Here is a 20,589-nt window from a genome sequence, read left to right on the forward strand (position 1 = left end):
AATCATTTGCCAAACAAGCATTTACATTTATGTCCTGGGTTTGAGTGAGTAGTGGGGTTTTTTGGTAGCAGGGGAGGGGGCTATAGGAGTGGCCCCCTGTGAGAAGTTTCTCAAAGCTCCCCCAGATCCAAGTCAGCTCCACCTCTGCACCAAATCTGAGCTAATCATCTGTGCCTCTGCGATAACGTATTTAAGAAGGGATGTGGTGAGGAGGAGTCCGACTTGTGAGGAGCAGTTGCAGCAGCTGCGTGAACACCAAGGCCAGTGGAGGAACGGAGGAAGAAAGGAGGGGGGAGGTGTGCCGGAGCAGAGACCCCCCTGTATCCTGTGGTGAGACGGCAGGGCGGCCCCCCCTGCCACCCATGGAGATCTACGGTGGAGCAGACACTGATTTATAGCCTGTGTTTTGTTTCGCCCGGATGAACAAGGTGCTGTGCCTGAAGAAGGCCGGAGTCTCGTGGGAAAAGGCAGCCCCGCTGCTGTAATTCAGCACTGGGAAGATTGCAGCATGTGGGGGTGTCCCACGCCGGAGCAGCTCGGGAAGGGCTGCAGCCATGGGAGGGAATCCAGTTGGGGAAAGTTGGTGACCCATGACGGAGCAGTGTAAGGAAACGCTGCAGCCCATGGGAGGGACTCATGTTGGAGAAAGTTTGTGGAGGACTGTCTCCTGTGAGAGGGGGACCACAATGGAGCAGCGGGAAGAAGCTCCAGAAGCTCCCCCCACTGAAGATTAAAGAAGCAGCAGCACTGACTGCACCGCCCATTCCCTGCCCCTGCGCTGCTGGGGGAGGAGGTAGAGATATCGAGAGCAGAGCTGAGCCCGGGAAGAAGAGAGGGGTGGGGGGAAGGTGTTCTCAAGATGTGTCAATGCTTCTCACTGTCCTACTCTGTTAAGTGTTGCTGTTAGTGTCTGTAATAAATGTATGTTCTTTTTTCTCTTCCCCTAACGAGTCTGCCTTTTGCCTGTGACCATAATGGGTGATCTGCCCCTCCTGGTCCTAACTCAAATCCCAAGCCTGGCTTCTTTGTCACTTCTAATCGCTGGAGGAAAAGGGAGGAATGAGAGGCTGTGTGGTGCTCTGTTGCCCTCTGAGCTCAAACCACGATGATTTACTTACCCTTCTCTTTTGTATGACTGGGAAGGAAGGTCACGAGTAGGATTCTCTGAGATCCTGATAGCTTCCTGCATAGCTGCCAGCAAACCATTTCCTCCCTCTCCCCTAAGGTCTGGTCCAAAGCACTCTGGTCGTCGAATAAGGAGCTTGACAACAACGCTTGCATTTTCCTCAACACTTTCACCTGAGGACCAAAAACAACTATACATACTTTCTCCTGAAAGGTATCCTTAAGTCAGAAGGCTTAAGGATTTTCCCCTAACTTTTACAAAATATAAAACAAATCCTCATCCTTATTTTTGAAAACAAAAATGTATCAAGATTGCAGCATCAGGTACACTTTATCAAAAATATACTAAGGCTTAAAAGTGACAGTGTAGACTTGCCTTGCAAAAGTTTTACTACACTCAATCTAGAAAGGTTCACTTTATAAGGTTAATTTGTTTTTTATGGCAAAGACTACTCTCTCTGGTATAATGGTTAATAGTCCCAAGAGGCAAGAAGTTCACTACTGAGGAGGGTGGGAAGGAAGCTTTGACTCCAGCCAACCCACCCAACCTCTCACTCTCTCCCCTGTCCTGCGGAAGAGGGAGAAAATAGACAGAAGGTGTAACGACTCATGGATCGAGATAATGGCTGTCTAGTAAAAAAAAGCAAAAGCATTCAAGCAAAGCAAAAAGACAAATTCATTCAACTGCTTCCCAGGCAGATGTTTAGCCACTTCCTAGAAAACTGGGATACAGCACTCATAATGGTTGGTTGGGAAGACAAGCACCATAACCATGAACATCCCCCCTCTTCTTCCTCATTTCCCTGAGCTTTTGTTGCTGAGCACACCACCATGGTATGAAATATCCCTTTAGTCAGTCCGGGTCAGCTGTTCCAGCTGTGTTCCTTCCCAACCTCTTGCCCACCCGGAACCTACTCACTGGGGCCAGGGAAGGAGGCAAAAGGGTAGACTGGGACAAATAACGAGAAAGCCTTCACACTGCACAAGAACTGCTAGCAATAGTCAAAACATTGTTATGTTATTAATGCTGGTTTAGCCATAAATGAAAAGCATGGCACTGTACGGGTTGTTATGAAGAAAATTAACTCCATCCCTGACATGGCGTGAGAGTTACTTGATTTTTTAATGGGCCAACTGAAGCAAGGAATGTTGCTTAACATTATGCCCTCAGTACTTCATCAGTGGTAAACTCATCTCAGAGTTTTATCTTCTCAATATGACTAAAGAATAACATATTGTATTTTAGGTTAAATATACCTAGAGTAAAATCTCCTGATTCTTTCTACTGCATTTTAAAATATTCACTAAATCTTCTGCATGCTATTTAAAGCCTGAAATTGAATACTTCACCTTTTCTATATACAAAAGTCACATTACAATCTGTTTTGAATGTCATGGCTTGCCTGAAACAACCCCATTTATAACAGCTTTGTGTGGAAAAACGTATGTATATTTGAAAAGGGAAAAGAGTGGGTTTAACTATTATATAAATCCAATACAGGCGGGCAGGTTGTGATCTAAATACTTGCTGAATAAAAATCATTAGGAAGAGGAACCTTGATATAAATCAATTCTTTGTATGCAACTAACTGCTTCAGGACTGCAGTTAGTAGCACATGGAAACACGGTAGGAATAATAATTGGGTCAAATACTCAGCTTATAATTAAATGAAACTCTTTCAAAATTCAGTCACTACCTTATAAGAGTACTGATAATCTGTACTAAGATATGAAATTAATGAGACATGTAGGAAGAAAACAGATTACAGGAAAAGAAGCAGTTCACAGTCACTGAACTAGTGATGTCAGTTAGCTTGGATCACCAGTATCTGTATTCTACATGCAAGCTACAAGACTAAACCAGTACAGAAACACAGGTATCAAGTTTATATTAAGCTGAGTGCTACAGCTTTAGCAGCCACTAAAAAAGTAGGATTAGAAATTGTGGTTTAGCTGAGAGCAGCAGCATTGCTATTGGAAAGACAGAGTCAACAGAAGGCAATGGTAGGTGAGATAACTGGGATTGACTGGCTCTAGAAGGTGCAGCTAAACACTTTAAACATGTCAGTCTTGTATTTTTCTCACTTAAAACACTGGTATGAACATAGGACAAGAGGAAATGGTTTCAAGTTGCCCCAGGGGAGGTTTAGATTGCGTATTAAGAAAAATTTCTTCACCAAGAGGGTTGTCAAGCATTGGAACAGGCTGCCCAGGGAAGTGGTTGAGTCACCACCCCTGGAGGTATTTAAAAGATGTGTAGATGTGGCACTTAGGGACAGGGTTTAGTGGGACTTGGCAGTGTTAGGTTTACATTTGGACTCGACGATCTTAAGGGTCTTTTCCAACCCAAATGATTCTATACCCTGACTACTGACCTCGCACAGTCAGTAGGTTTGCTTTTTATTTTCTCTTTTTCATTCACCTTATTTTGATATTGCAGGGAAAAAAATAGATTTTAAATATCAAAGTCAACCATTTTAGTTTCATTTGGTTAAAACCTTCTAAGTGAAGATTTTTAAAAATATAAATTAAGTTAGATCTAATCTCAAAAAAATTCATGACAAAGCTCTCTATAGATATACAAACAATCATCAAAACATGTGGAACACTAAGCCACAATTACCACATGCTCCTGAATCCTTGCGTGTTGCATGCATCTTTTGAGGAGGCAAATACAACACCCCCTTAAAAACTGTAAGGGACTGTTTGAATCCATATTGCAGAAGCAAATAGCAAATACAAATAAAATGATAAAAGGTAATTATTTTTTCGTTTAAATAAAAGAACTGCAAAAATTGTTCTGAAGTGCCTTGTTTCTAATACAATTTAGATCTAGATGTTAAAAACTTATCTTAATTTGGGCAGTTTTTGACACACCAGTGATAGTTCTTTGACGAATGCAATTTAGAGTAAAAGGAAGCACTTATCAGCAAAAGCCCCTTGCAGGTAGTTTTGATTTAGAATGTGCAGGAAAGAAGCTTACTTTAAAGATTAATTTGACCTCTGTGCTTAATGTTACTCTAATAAATTCAATACAAATTTATCATGAATTAATTAGTCTACATTTTCAATTTACAATTTTTTGTACGCTGCATTTGCTGCCAGAATCTTACTCTGACCTTTTTCTGTACGTAAATTTTTTTTCCATATCCCTTCTGATGGGATACCAAACTGCCAAAAATAGCTTTAGTATCTTGCAGCTTGCTCTAATTTACCTCACCGGCAAAGTTAATCAAGAATTTTGCTTGAAGAAAGAGGTTTTGCTTATTCCAAAGATTCGTTGGCCAGAATCAAAATTCATTCATGTGTTTACAAGTATGTGCTTGCTGCTTTTGTCTCAACATCCCAAATATTATACTTATTTATGTTTGTAATTGTCCTCTCAAGCAGAGAACATAGAGAAATTAGTAACCTGATATTCAGAAGTGCCGTCTCCAAAACTGTCATAATAAGAAAATTCAAAACCCCAACCGTAATGGTTTGTCAGAAAAAAAAGAAGCTGAAATACTTGAAACTAAATCTTAATTCTACTAACAATCCATCCAGCAGTTTAATCTTCATACTAAATAAATTACCACAAGTAAGACCAAAGTTATCTTCATCTAATTATACAGAGTACTGTTAATGTTTATTTATAAAATCAACAATGGTAACCACACACTTTATTAACTCAATGACTGCTTGTTCTACAGTTCTTTATCATAGCAGTTTGTCAAGTTAGTTTAGCAGCCTACTCAGCAGCTACAGGCTTATCAATGAATGAACATACTTCAGGCGTATTTACTAAACTGAACAGCAAATATGTTTATTGTTTCTGTTTCATGTATTATTTGCTAATTTCAGGCCAATAATATGTGAATAGAACAGGCAAAATCTAAAAATTAGACTGTTTAAAATTATTTCCCTTCTGGCTGTCTCTACATGTCCTTTAAAACACTTTCCATATTGGCAGACCAGATAAATGGTGAACAGACAAATCTTTTGATCTCATCTAATCTCTAATCTAAATTACTAGTTTCATGAAAAAAATCCACATGAACTGGAAAATGTTTTTTGTTTAGTGGTATTCAGATAATCTAAATTAGATTTTAGCATATTTGTTTCATAAATTTCAAAATTAAATTGTCCACAGAAGCATGTATAAGATAGTTATCAAAAGAGAAGATTTTTTTCTTTTTTTAAGACATCGGATTTAAGGTACACTGTCAGGTGCTTTACAAACACTGATCCCTCAAAACTATGTACATGTAACCTATTGGAAGTTTGCTTTTTGTAATGTAAAATGGCCTAATTGCAAACCTCTAAATCTCCCAGTGGTATAGTAACCAAAAAAGGTCTAATAATCAGTGCTGACTGGTTACATTTATAACCAGCATATGGGGTATATGTAAATACCACAGTTTACTTACTGAAAGAATACCTAACATAATTTGCTACGGTTAGTCTATGAAATTATGCAAGTTGCAAAAAGAGTAAGGAAAAATGCAACTAATTATGAAGATTCAAAACATTACAATAAGCAGAATATACCAATGATCTTGTATTTGTAATTAGAACAGTATGCATTAACCTCTATTCATACAGTAACACATTTTTATGGTTAGAAACGTAATTTTAAGCAAACTTTTTGACAGAATTTGGATGTCAAGAAACTACACTTACTGTTAACGAAAACTGCAAATCTTAAGAATGACAGGTAACGTTCACCCTCTATTGGGTTCCATCCAATGTCTGGATATCCTTTAGCCAGCAACACCGGACAACTCTGCAGGCCACAACCCGCCAGGTAGGTAACAACCTACAATACAGAAGCAACCATTCACTCACATGTTTATAAATAAATTTCTAAAATTAAGTATGAAACAAAATGAACATGGCTATTTTTTTTTTTAAATAACAAGGTTTTTATATACTAGGTGTTTCATCTGAGAAACTACCAGCATAGCTTATCACTGCATCAGTCTCAGTTTCTACTTCTTGCTTTTGATGATGATCAAAAAAGCCAAGCACTCTTTATTTCTGAAATTACCTAATTATCTGCTGATACAGTATACAAGTTGCCTCAAAAAGGCTGCAACAGAGATAAAAATGGGCTGATGTGAAAAATTTGTTTATTGCAACATGCAGTAAGGAAGTTACTCAGTGCACTCGGTGGAAAAAGTATGCAATTCCTAACAGATTTTGATAGTTTTCTAGTATTCCTTCAGAAGATGAGTGAATACACACTTGCAGGAGTCTAGAGATTGGAGTTCACATAGAACGTAACAAAACTGGTAGAATCAATCTCTTCTCTGTCTCTTTTCAGATTTTATGCTACTACCAAACCCCATAATTTTAATCTATTCAGTTTATTATAGTATATCATCAGGCTGTGGGATACTTTATTGTGCAATCCTCTACCTTCCACAAATTCACACATTTGCAGTAGAAGGATATCAGATTTGCAATGGCAAAAGTTCAAAAGTCGTCTCTGTGTAATTTACTTGCTTTGAACACAGGCTTTATGGTACAAACTTTAACCACACAGAAATGCTGTATCGTTCTGTGAGTAGGGTATGTATGCCACATCCATTGAACTAATAGCTATACAGTATTTGCTTTTTCTTGTTGTATGTATTCACTGAATAATATCCACATACTGCATTAGATAAAAGTTATTGACTCACCAATGCTAATGTATTACAGCCAATACACTACCATTCTTACAACTAAAGTGTCTGATGAATTTGGGAAGCCCAGTCTGAGACATATACAGCCTGATTTTTCAGCATAAAATACTGCGTATGTTGCAGCTGACATCTGTTACTTTTTGAACATTCAGCACTTGTATGGTGCCAAGTATTCCAATGTAAGCAATCAGTAAATGAGTAACATGCATGGTCAACAGTGAAATTCAGTTTAAGTGACTTGCCCTACAGTACTTTGCATGAAAATGTGAGACAGTCACTGGTGGTGTTCCAATTAGTAGTGGTGTATCCTAAGGGTTGATACTGGGGCCAATACTTTTTAATACCTTTATTAGTGACAGGACAGAGTGCACTCGCAGCAATTTTGCAGGTGATAGAAAACTGCTAATTGTTCTTAATGCTACCTTTATCTAATTAGTATATTTCTGTGATTTCTTACACACTTCCTATTCATATTCTTGTCTCTGTCTTCTCCTAGCTATCCCCATCATACTTGCATTTATTTTCATTTCCCAGCTTTTCCTCTCCCACAGCAGATGCTGATCACAAACACCCCCACAACCAGTTCTACTCTTACCACAGAATTCTCCCATACCGCACAGAGGCTTTCCCTGTGCTAAGCCATCATTTAAGTGCTTAACCGTTCTCCTCCATTTATATTAAACTCTGCCTTCTGTTTTCTGTTCCCCAGTGCTGTGACAGCACATATCACTTCCTTTCTCTGCTTTCCTTCTCTTCTGACTGTGCACCCATCTTCTATCTCTTAATCGGTTTTCCTCCCTGGATCTACAAAGAATTTTCATGCCATTTTTTGTATCCTTTTACCTAACCATTTCTAGTTCATCCTGCCTCTCCTCACATTTCCCTTTACTCCTAACCATTGCCAATGACCTGAGCCCTGGATTCAGTTTTCTACTATGACTACCCTTAAAACCTTGTTGCAACTTCCCTTCTTCAAATACCCGCCCTTCCATCTTCTTAGCTCTGACCTCCATCCCCAACAATCTCTATGATTTTTTTAAGCCAAAAGACCTGCTTCCTTTCTTCACATCCTCCTCTTCATTCTCAAACTTGCTTCTCCCCAAACAATGTTTCTTGATACGCTTTTTTCCTGTTTCATGCCTATTTTCTTGCTATCCTTTCTACCTGGTAACAATAGTGAAAGGATGCGGGAGATAGAAACAAATCTCTTCTGCTGTGATTCTCACTAAGCATAAAGTGAGGGAAAATACTGCTCAGTCAATCTTACCTTGAGACAGTACATACCTAGAGCAAGTATTTCTGAGATCATATCCAAAAATTACTGTGATCAAAATTACCCTTTTTCCTCCCAGCACAAGTACACTATCTAATAAATAGCTAAATAGGTTAGAGTGATTGCTTACCTTATCAAGATCTGGCTCCTCCAATGCTAGTGCAAGCTCATTGTTGTCCATTACAGAGGCTGCTGCAACATCTAGTGGTGTTGAACCTCTCATTGAAGGAAATGCTGCAGAATAAAGTTAATATTGAGTAATTAAATTCAGTTCGCAGTATTCACAGTCGTACAGCAGAGGGCAGCAATTACACTGGAATCTAGAACATAAATCTATTCCTAGTACATTGTATTGCTGTTCTTCGGTCAAGAACATGGTTAACTGTTTTGAATAATGTCAAAATAAATGTTGAAATTTTTTTCTGACTTGACATCCATATCTGTAAACAAATGCAACTATGCTGGTTTTAAACGCAGATGAAGAAATCAGTATTAACAACATAGCAAATCATAGGAATATTATACTATTTCTTTAGCAGAGCAACATGTTAACTATGCAATTCTGAACAATCCCATTAATTCAAGATTTTAAAATATGCCCATACTAAGCTAAAAGAGAGATTTTTCATGTGTGGTAACCTGTTTTCTTTCTTTGAATCTTATCCCATTTTTTTGTGTTTAATATGGGAAATGCAGGCATTAAAATGGTCACCAGGAACAGCTAAAGCACAGTGAAATCACATGCCATCTTGCCTTGCTATCCCTTATTAATATAGCCATCTATCTAGCCAAGACGATTTTCTTTGTGTTACAAAATCTAATGTGCACACATTAAAAAAAACATACATGCAGTGTTCCAAAAGAAAATTATGAAATTTACATCAGTGGCCTAAATTTCAGAGGGAAGGAAAAGTAAATAGGCGAGTGCCATAAAAGGTTAATTTAATCTTAGATTTGCACTCATAAGTATTTTGAATGGAAAAAATGTCAAACTATGTATTTGGACTATTCTGTTTCTAATTTTCTAATACAGTTCACAGACACATAAGGCTGAAAGGAGGTGAAACCACAAAGTAGTTTAAACTTCAGAGAGGCTTCATTACATGCTTCAACTTGCTATACAAATCAGATACTGGTCTTGTCATATCACAGTTCCTCCCGGCCTTGCTTTTGGCTGTTACAGTTACTTGACATACCTAGTCCAACGCTGCTGTTTTCCAGTAAGTAACTAAGATGCTCAAACATGGCCTTTTGGTTTTGACGACTAATTCGGCAGAAGTAGCAGAGGAATCGACAACAGCTTGCCACCATCTTAGGAAAAACGATCTGCTGAAGAAGAAAGTTGACAAAGCAGTGAAATATGTTAATTACCAATCTGTTCCAATTCTTCTTCCTGCACTCCTAATAAGGAAAGTACAGTGAAGTTACCAAGGTGATAAGCAGCTGACAGTTGTTTTGCTTCTAACTTAAGAAAGGACCCATGTTTCCTTTTAACTTTTGTATTCACTAAGCCAGTAGATCTAAAATATTGAAAAGTCATTTTGCAGAGGACTATAGGGGACATATAAGGAGAAAAAAACAGAGAAATAATTCTCATCAAAGCGTTTTGCAGGCTAGCAACTGCAGTTATGCAAAAGCTATATTTTAGCAGCATTACGATAACAACCTCAACCCCAAATATTAGGTCATAGCAGAATAAAGAATATTCAAGAACCACAGTTTATCCTCCCATATTACAATAAGAATAAAGTCTTCATATGAAACATTTCTACAAGACTCTTATGTCGTCCAATGCATAGGCCTAATGAAACATGAATTTGCATTAACTATCCAATGCTTTTAAAACCAAAAACAAACAAAACACCTCCAACATGTTACTCGATGCACATTATATGCAAGGATTTTTCCTCTGGAAATAAAATAATTTAATCTGTAGCAAGTTACAATTAGTCATAACATCTTCTGAGATGAACAAGTTATGCCATTCTCACATTTTACTGAAAAAACAAGATCAAAAATCATGGGACAGAAATACAGTAGCTATGTGACCAAAGAGGCAAAGAAAGGGGCACACAGAAAGCATTCAAGTAATGAAAAGTTTTGAGACAAGATGAGCACAAGGTAGTAAAATGGGGCTGAGAATCATTCCAGATATGTAAGAATGAGTGGCCAAGCAAAAGCAAACAGGATCAGGAGACCCCCTATTTTTGGAAGGGAGGCAATAGGATAAAAACATCAGGTATAAGCAAAGAGAAGAGAGAAGGTAAGCCTGCTTCACTTCTGACTTTCTCTAGTCGCCTGTGTCCAGTTAGCCTTCTCAAAATTTATGCCACTCTGCTTTTAAATACACACATATATGTTTATGTACAATGTTAAGAAATGGGAAAATGCTGCACTGCAAGAAAATTATTGCCCAGTTCAAGTATTCAAATTTGAACATTCAAAATTAAGTTGGTGTTAATCTCTTATTACAGTTTATTGCTAATAACACCTTATTTAAAATGAAGGGGTATATTTTCCTAGCAGAGTTACATCTCCCATAAATGCAGCTAGTGTATGAATTCAATTTAAAATAAGAAAAAAACCTTTTAAAGTCCTATTAAAAGACAAATGAAGCACCTATAACCTTGCACGTCTTAAAAATCAGGTCCTAGAATCATGGGCTTCTCCCTTTAGTACTATAAAAACATCAGTATTTCAATTTGGACAAGAAAAATTCATCTTACATGAGGGGGATCTATTTTTCTTCAGATACTTCCTCTTAAACATCGTAGTATACTTTTGGAAAGGTCCAAAATGCAAAACACACAGTAAAATTATGGTGAAATTACCTGAGATCTATCTCCTCCAAGCACATTCACCATCACATCCATAACAGTCTCATGCATGCCCAAGACTCTCATTAAGTTAGGATGCTGATAAAACACCTTGTTGTTCATTATATCCCTAAAAAGGAAGGAAAATCAACAATGTGTTTTTAAGAAACACCATTTTAATTTAAATCAATGATGCACTATTAGGGATTTCAAAAATATGTATTTACTGTAGCAACATCATTTTAAATTCTTAGATTTCAGCATAACACAAAAACATCTGACAAATAAATGCTTCACTTTTCAATATGCTGTCATTCCTCTAATTTTCATTAATTCTATACACTAAGAATCAAAACTTTTACATTATTTCAAAATGGTATTTCTTTATCTTTAAATTGCTCTTACCATCTGTTCTGTTAAATGAAAAAAAAATATTCTGTGATGATCTAAGTGGAAAAGAATATATTCTGTTATAAGTAGAGAATAGGGATCTAGAAATCGAAATCTAATCTTGCCTCTGCAGTAACACCCTTTAATTTATTTTCCCAGTTCGAAGTAGAAGACAATAAATAGATCTAATATTCAAGGTTATCTGTTAAATGTTTCATCAATATTTCCAAAATTAAGACCATCTCTCAGAAAATGTAAACTGGCATACAGTCCCCTTAAATAGGAATATTTTAACATTTTCACTCTGCCCACCATTCTCCCAACATGTTCTAGAATTTGCTGTATTGGTTTCATACTCCAGAACACAATTTATGTGTTTCAATAGGGCATCCAGGGATTTCTAACATTTCAGGTAAACCTGTTAAAAATAAACGGCAAATAACAGACATCATGCCTACTTTAAAGAAATACAGAAATCTCAGAATGGTGACGACTCATAATACAGCACCGCTGGCTAAGGGGCTACCCACACGCCGAGATCAGACAAAACTTACCCTTCACCCCTCCTAGAATTATAAGCAACTTTACAAACTCAGAATCAGCAATAAATCATGTAATACTGCCATGTACTAACTGATGATTTGTTACCATGACTTGCTCAATTCAACTGAAAAGATTAGTCTTTGCAATTTTTACAAAAACAACAGAAGTGAAATAGTAAAAATAATGGAAGTCCCTTTCGTCTGTTGTAAAGCAGATAAATTGTTCAATGTTCTTGATGAAGGACAAATAAATACAGTTCTCAGGTAATCATGCTATCATTTTCTCTCTTTTTAAATACACCATTTTAATTGAAGTAATTAATGTTCTGTGATTTTTTTTCCCCCTTCCAACATTAAATGGCCTAATCTGGCAATTATTCATGTAAGAGAAGTAACAGACATGCAACATGCACCATAATAACACTGCTTAACAGAGGTAATTCTATAGCAAAGATGCAGAAAAAATATTCTCACATCAGCAGGCATTATGTAAAGGCAATTTCTTATTCTAATGCTGTAAAGGATAAAATAAGCAGTCTTCCATGTTCAAATACATTAAGTTCCCACTGATGATGATATAATAAATACTAACTAGTTTGAAATATTTCAGATCACAACACCACTTCGCTGGTTCTACCTATCTGCCTGCATAAACTTTCCATTTAAAAAGACACCAGCAAGTTTATTCACTCATGCATGAATTATAACGTGAGCTTTCAGTTTGAGAAAGATGTAGTATTGATGTCAATAAAGATTTAAGTTATTTGTTTTCTCCAGAGCTGCTAAAACATGTACTTTGACGAAGGTTTAAGCATTAGGTTTAACTATAGTGGAAGGAGTCCATCTGCTTCAGATGAGAAAATACTTTAGTTCACAGCAACTCTGACACATTTGATACTGCTAGAAAGATTAACTGGAGCCATGTTGGAAATATCTGTGAAAATTAAAATTTCTGGTACATATTTGCATTTTAGTACTTTTGCATTTAGTAATTTTCATCCAGGATCTAAAATAAAAAAAGATTTCCTAATATAACAAAAAACTTAACACAAACTTAAAAATAAAATTATGTTAATTCCATACCCTAATCCATTAATCATTAGCAATTCCTCCTCTTTTCCCATCCTGACACTGAGAAGTGAGCGAATCTGGCCCAGTGCTGCAAGCAGATTAATGGTATCCTTCACAGAGGCAGCACTAATAGTGTATGCTTTCCTCAGAGCTTGCAGTAGCTCACCAATGCTGTCATACTGCCTACGAAGGAGGGTGTACATAATCCGAACTAATTCTGGATCTTGAATCTGATCTTCCTGGGACCAGCGCACCATAGTCTGGGATATGAGTTCTTTCAGTGTAGCTAAAAGAATAAAATACATAAAATGTTACTAGTTATTACAACAAAAAACATCAAAAACATAGTAAAATATTAGATAACGGTACAACGAGGCAGTTGTAAGAGAGCAAAAGAACACAGGCAGACTGAACAGGATTTTTCAAGTGGAAAAATAACTTTCAGAACTTTCAAGATAACTGTGATGCTCTTGAGAGATGGAAAACAATAAACATCTACTTAGAATTCAATACCAGTACTGTTGACAATGAAGACTTCTTAGTTGATCCTGATTCTAAGAGTCACCCTTGTAAGTTCAGTATTATATTTAAACTTTTAATTTATTCTTCATTCCTATATCAAGAGTTATAAAATAGCACCAAGTGCAGCACAAACATGTTTTCATTAGGAATGACTGAAATCTAATTTTATAATGCCAACCAACCATAATATTTTTGATGATCATCAGCCTAGGTTTGGAATATAGAATTTGGTAATTAAGTTTTCAGTAAACAGTTTATTAGCTGACAAGTATGAGTTCAATTACAGCAGAAATATTCATGAATGTGAGCACAGCTTGCCAATCAATTTTGCCGGGGGGAGGAGGAAATAAAAACCGTTCTAATGAGATAGCTGCTTTTTAAAATCAAATATCCAATTTAGGGCCTACCCAGGGTGGCTTGAGCAACTTTTGCTGCTCATTCATTTGACGAATATTTAGTTATTTTGTTGTTCAAACAAAGGATCTGTATTGTCTTCAAAAAGATGATCTGGAAACATCTCAGAATTGTATGATGATGCAAACACACTAAGGAGCAGGAGATGCAAACTGATTTAGGGAAATTTAATCTGTATCTCCCACCTGTTTGGGGAAAGTCACTGTCATGGGAATACACTTTCTAAAAAATGGTATTGTTTGGAACTACACAATGCATATTGCTTGAAGCAGTTCTTTTGTATACATTTTATGTTCAATGACCCTGAATACAGTTTTTCTGAGACCAGAGTTCAGAAAATCTGCCTGAAAACTAAACACACGTTCCAGCCCTGGTTCCAACAGATGTTCATTGTTGATATCAAGTAGAACATGAATAATCACCCTCCCCCTTAAAACAATGCAAGTTTCTTTCCTCTATTTCCAGCAGTAATCTTGACTTTCCCAAAGTTTCTTCAATGGTAAGAACTGCCCCCTCCCAATTTCCAGCACAAAAGTGTTTATATCTAGTGCGTACCCCTTTATTTTTGTGTCTACACTATCCTTTCACTTGCTACCTCTTCTCCCTTACAGTTTACTTAATGATTGGGACAGATTTTGTACTGGATTTAAGATTATTATTTTTATTAAGATTTAGGACATTATTCATTAAGACAGCTCTATTCTTAGGAGCATGTTATGAATGAAACATTAAGCAAGCTTTGTTCCAAAACACTGTATCAGCTTTCTTCAATCAAAGCAATTACTTCTTTCAGTGCAATAAGGCAATCTCCTCCTCTGATTCTTGCATTAAATTCTTCTTTCCTAGAATAACTAATAATTTCCCATACCTTTCCAACTCATTGAGCATCACTGATTTCTGGTTACATAAATATAACACACTTCTTTTGTCAGAAAGTCAATGATCTTATTAAAGAATGTAAGTACTTACTCTGGCTTTCTGACTGGGGGGAAGTGAATAAACATAGGATAAAAGCAACCTGAAGTGGTAAACTCAAGGAGGAGGTTAAGGTTTCCTCCTGTGAAATTATGCTAGGTCTTTGATAGCTCAGGTGATGGCCCCTTTCACAAGGCTAAAGGACAAAACATGCACCAATTTTTTGCCTTTTTCTTTACAAATCTAGTTCCTAATTTCCTTTGTACTGCCAGAAATATATAATTCTTGTTGGATTGAAAGGAATATTTCTTTCAAAAGTTTTTGTTTGATGAGGGAAAATAACATATGATTCACTCCAAATAGATACTTTCCACTTCAGTAACAAAAATATTATTTGCACTGACTCAGTTATGAGGGTGATTTTATACACTTGAGTTAACCATCAGATATTTATATATATAACTAAAAGATTATCACAATTTTTAGTACAAACATAATATTCCACACGAAACACATTCTCATGAAATGAACAAATGAAAACCAAATTGTTTCCCTGATACTGAATTGTCTATGCAGAGGTTCCGATGTGTCAGTGCAACAAAATAGCCCTGTGTTTTTTAGAGCTTCTCTCTAGAGTTTTGAAAATCTTCCTCCATAACAAATGTGTTTTTTAGGTTTTAGTACCTTTGAAGGTTTTGATTTTTTTCTTCTGATAAGCTTTTATGAGGCATATTGCTATATGCAAATATTTTTAGGCAGTATGGCAAACAGCTTTTTAGAAATCAATTAGCTCTGTCCTTGCATGTATGAATTATTGGTCAAAAGACAAGAAACAGAGGGCAGAAATAAATGGTAGGTGTCACAAAGAGAGAGAAACAGCAGTGAAGTTCTGCATATATCCATGCTGTGTTCTCTGATGTTGAGCACCTTCCTTCCCTATAAGACCTAAGAAGGTGATAAGCAGATGCAAACAAATTTGATAATACGAAGCTGTGAAGGATAGCAAATATGAGTGTTACTGTGAAAAATAATGCAGAACTTGACAGGACAAAACTGGTCAATAAAATGGTGATGAAATTCACTTTTAATAAAGTAATTGTAAATAAAATGATGTAGGAAAATACAGTCCTCATTTATAAATAGAGCAATGAGATTATAACAGAGAAAAAATCTGGCAGTTCTATGAAAATCAAAGAATCACAGAATAGTTCAGGTTGGAAGGGACCTCTGGAGGTCACCTGGTCCAATCCCCATGCTCAAGCAGGGCTACCTAGAGCCCGTTGTCTAAGACTGTCTAGAAGGTTTTGGAATATCTCTAATATCTACAGATATAAAATCAATTATCAGTATCAACTACAATTCACTGGCTGTCAAAAAGATCAAATCAAAAGCCAGGATTTATTAAGAAAGTAATAGTTAATGTAGAGTACATTATGCCATTATTTTAATCCAAAAGTCACACTTTTCATCCAATACAAGAAGAGACCATCAAATAAAACCTATTCACAAAGCAGGACCTAAGCAAAAAAGAAATCTGTATCTTTACATAATGGATGACAGAACCCTGAAACACCCTGTCAAAAATGTGTCAGATGCTAGAAGTTCACATTTGCTCAAGTGGAGACTACACAAATATCTGTCAGAAAAATAAAACCTCTTTAGACTCAGGAAACCAGGAAAGAGAACCTTGTCAAACTCAAGAAATCTCCTGAACTCGAGATAACTGGAGAGTGGGGCAGCATTAAAGTTGTAAGTATCTGACTGTTTTATTCTTACTGGTCCCTAGATAACCATTTGTGGTCACTGCTTGAAACAAGGTATTGGGTTGGATGGATCTGAACCATTACAGCCTGTTTACCCATCACATTATTCCAAAACTGTAGTCTGCTTAGTGCCTCCAGCACCGAGTGTATAAGGGTCATTCCCAGGGTTAATTTTTTAACTGAATATTTCTTAAAGATACAGAACGTTGCAGTGCAGTTTCTACTGCCTAAAACTAGAGAATTCTCAAGTTGTCGCTCCCAGCTCTTCCATATACTCGCCCACATCTAAGCACAGCAGTACACTCTCAGGACTTCCAGATGAACTTCTGCAAAGAGGAAAGCCAGAAACACTTGCAAAATTTGACAAACACTTTATTCAGAATCCTTAGAGTTAAAAACCTCAGGAAATAAGAACATAGTTATTTCTAGGGTGCTCTTATGCCTTCTGTGCATCTTAGTTTAGATTTAGCAGAGTCTGCTTTGAATCTCTTTTTCTAATCGGATATATTGTGACAGTGATCTGTTGTTTCCTCCCCTCTAAACCTTTCTACTCTCTTTTGTCCTGTACTGAAACAGAGAAGCTGCTGTGTTTGTTGCACTTGAGGAAAAGATCTCCTTGCAACTCAGCCAGAAGATGGGAATAGATGAGAAAAAAATCAAATGTGATGACTCCAGCATGGTCTCAATAACAGTCAGCAATAGTCTGATATTCTTTCTGACTGCTAATAAATCACAAATGTACTGTACTGCACATGTTCTGTAACCAAAATTTAAAAGACAGGCAACAAAATAACAAAACTAACAGCCAGTGGGAAGTGTATTGTAAGTAACAACTAATAAGTTAATATACTCTGTGGTTTCAGTGTAAGTAGCACTCTAAGGAAAAAGGCTTAAAGGACATAAATCTATGATTCTTCAACTTAATGCTACAATTGCCTTTTATATATATATATATATCCTCAAACATGCGGTGGATATTATTCAACAGATACTTAACCTTTTCACACAAACCTTCGCATATATCCACATTAAGATCACTTTGAAAAATCCATGGTTCATTGTTTTAACATAAGAACTGAATTAGGGCATTTGTTCAAACCAGTAAGTTCTATTTTTCTGATTTCTATAGCAGGACCAGTAATCAAGTGTATACCTTCAGAATATATGGTCCTACATGAAAGTTTCATATAATAGCAGATACCCTCCCTAAGTTAGAGGCACCTGAAGAGCCATAGTTAAGTAAGCCTGACAGCCATAGTTTCTATTCCCAAAATGCATGAACAAGATCATTGATCTCCTTTCATTTCTACCTGCAAAAACCTAAAAAGCAGACATATTACTCATTATCTTAAATAAAAACTCTTTATTTGCCATTTCTTGTGTGTAAGGGACACTATCCCTTTTATCCCAACACAAGCCTCTGGCTTGGGGAAGGAGGTGAAGGGCAGGCCAGCATATTAACCTGTAACAGAAGCTGGGAGCAATCTGAATATTTGGCACGGTGATACCCATAACCAGCTAAAATAACTGCTAATGTTTTTTTCAATTTTTAAGTTTTAACAAGAAATTGCAGTGCCTTAACAATCTTTCAAGGCTGCATTATGAGTACCCCATATATATATCTTATCTAAATTATAACCTGACAGTTACGTAAGTCCCACCATCATAGTTAACATTAATTTAATGCCTCAGTGTTTTTATTCTCTGAGTTCTAGCTTGTTCTTTAAAGCCAATTTTACTAATTCATCATTAACACTGGTTTAAATTGTTGGCATTCCTCCCTTAAAACAAAAGTACATTTGTGAGTAGATATGAATGCATGCTTAGAGGAATGGAAGATTCCTTTGTAGAAAATAGTTCCTTCCTATGAATATTCACACCCTGAGTATGTATGACAAGACGCTCAAGGCCAGAAACTTTTAGCCCTGACAACAGATACACACCATGCATACCACCACCCTTCTTTGTGCATATAAGAGGACTGGGGTACCTTCAGGGTACTTTCACTCTCTGAATTCCAAATTTCCTCGTGGGTAAATAGGAAGTGCACACATGGACTACACATCTCACAGTCTCCAGCTACAGCCAAGTATATAATAGAATAGAATAGAATAGAATAGAATAATATAATAATTGTAATATAATATAATGTAATATAATACAATATAATATAAGATAAATTGTCCTCTGAATGACTTCAGCAATTTTCATATTTGTACTATGTCTGAAGAGAATTATCTGAAATTTCTAGAAAAACAGACACTGTAGAATCACTTCTCCAACCTGCATTTCTTGCGACCCAAAGCTGCAGTATATGAAATATGTAAACTGCTCTGTTCCAAGGACCAAACACCATGTGCCCTGAGGCTTTAGGAGTGAAAGCTTCCTGATTCATGACAAGAAAATCTGCATGAAGCCTGAAGAAGAAACGATAATTCCCAGATACCAAATAGGTCTTATTACCATTAAAGAGAAAGCAGATGCTAACAGATGAGTCACTGGAGAATTAAACCCTTTTTCATGCAACACATGAGATTATTATAACAATTAATGTATTTACAACCTAGTATCAAGACTAACAGACCAAAATATGCTTTCAGGGCAGGATAAACCCTCTTTGGTGCTTTACAGAACAAGCAGATCTTCTAAGTGGTGTCCTGAGATATAAAATAGCATTGCTGTCTAATCTCACACAACTCTTGATGAAATGAATAAATCTGAAATGAAATTAATTGTTCTGGGTCTGTACAAAGACCTATTGCCACACTGAGCAAACTGGAAATAAAAAAGGAGCACTTACTCTACCATTGTTAGTTGCAAGACCAACCTCACGTCACTTTCACAATTCTGCACAAGATAAATGGATGGTGATATAGAAACTTAGAGCTGGCAAAACCCAATCTTGATTTGCAAAGACAATTAGAAACCTCAGCAAAAATTTATGTTCTAATGGAGGACCTGGAAAAATTTGACTTTGCCTTACTTATTTCTCACCATCCATAGTCATTATCAAAGATTGAAACCCCATAAATGTAAGACAGCAAAGACAAGATTTCTGAGATTCACACTACACATCTACCTCACCGGGGCTAATACATGGCAGTGAAAGCCAGGTGAGTTGCCCAAAGAGGTTCAACAAAATGCTCATTCAGATGGTAGAAGAATTAATTGCAAGCACAGCACAAATCTTGCCTATTTAGACCATGAACACTCCTCCTGTGTTAGGGAGCAGGGTATGAGAATGTATGTGTTCAGGAATACTGCTCAGAATAAGAAGTTGGTGATTTCAAGTGTTTCAGGGTGTTTGTGTGCATGTATGTATGTTTGTGTGTATACATACCCTAAGAAGATGTAGTAGTAGGAAAGAATATGAACACTTTGTTTTGTTACTAGTCATTCCCTGCCAGTAACAGAACCAGCTACAATAAATAATTTATTAGAGGAAGTAGAGCCAAAAGAACAATATACCTTCAAAATGCAACATGAAATATTGCAAAGATGAAATAATAATGACAAATTGCTACTCAACTGAGGCAGACAGAACTTGAGATAACTTCAGGATGTAGGACTTTCCTGTCTTCCATTTACAAACAAGCTCTGTTTTGCTCTCTGTTAGCGAAGAGTTTGAACTAACCTTTGTAACAAACGTTACAGAAAGGTATCTGTAACATTTTTTTATTTCATTGATTCCTTTAATTAAAAGTTGTGTATCTTTGAGACAGCAGTAATACATGCAATAGTCTATTTTCAGCTTTCCATTTCTAAAATGACTGGATGTAGTTATCTCTTAATGCACGTGCTTATTTCTTAAATTGGTTAACCAACTAAATAATATTCTTCAAAGCATTATGAAGACATGACCAGCTGCTATATATGACATCCCTTTGTGATAATGAACACACTTGGTTTCTCTGAAAATCCAGGATTTCAGAAAACCAAAATGGTTCACAAATGGTATAGCACTTATTATAAGCTCTGGCAGCATTTACAAGTTAAAATTGATTGAATGCAGTAAAAAACACAAAAATTCCTCTCTATAAAGGTATGTAACTAAACATATTATACCCTGTAAGTGTTCAAATATTTGCT

The 20,589-nt window shown here is 36.5% G+C and overlaps 1 protein-coding gene across 1 annotated transcript in view; it reads right to left on the bottom strand.

Annotated features, from left to right (window-relative positions):
* RYR3 (ryanodine receptor 3) overlaps window positions 1-20,589 on the bottom strand; it is a 241,921-nt gene that overhangs the window by 90,842 nt on the left and 130,490 nt on the right. The window contains exons 40-45 of the mRNA XM_032984720.2: window positions 12,899-13,172; window positions 10,899-11,013; window positions 9,264-9,393; window positions 8,198-8,301; window positions 5,788-5,923; window positions 1,119-1,299 (exon numbers count right to left, since the gene is read on the bottom strand). Of these exons, the coding sequence (XP_032840611.1) occupies window positions 1,119-1,299; window positions 5,788-5,923; window positions 8,198-8,301; window positions 9,264-9,393; window positions 10,899-11,013; window positions 12,899-13,172 (940 nt within the window). The remainder of the gene's footprint in view (window positions 1-1,118; window positions 1,300-5,787; window positions 5,924-8,197; window positions 8,302-9,263; window positions 9,394-10,898; window positions 11,014-12,898; window positions 13,173-20,589) is intronic.

Source organism: Tyto alba, unplaced genomic scaffold (genome assembly GCF_018691265.1).
Source record: "Tyto alba isolate M040663 unplaced genomic scaffold, T.alba_DEE_v4.0 Super-Scaffold_18, whole genome shotgun sequence".
Taxonomy (NCBI): Eukaryota; Metazoa; Chordata; class Aves; order Strigiformes; family Tytonidae; genus Tyto; species Tyto alba.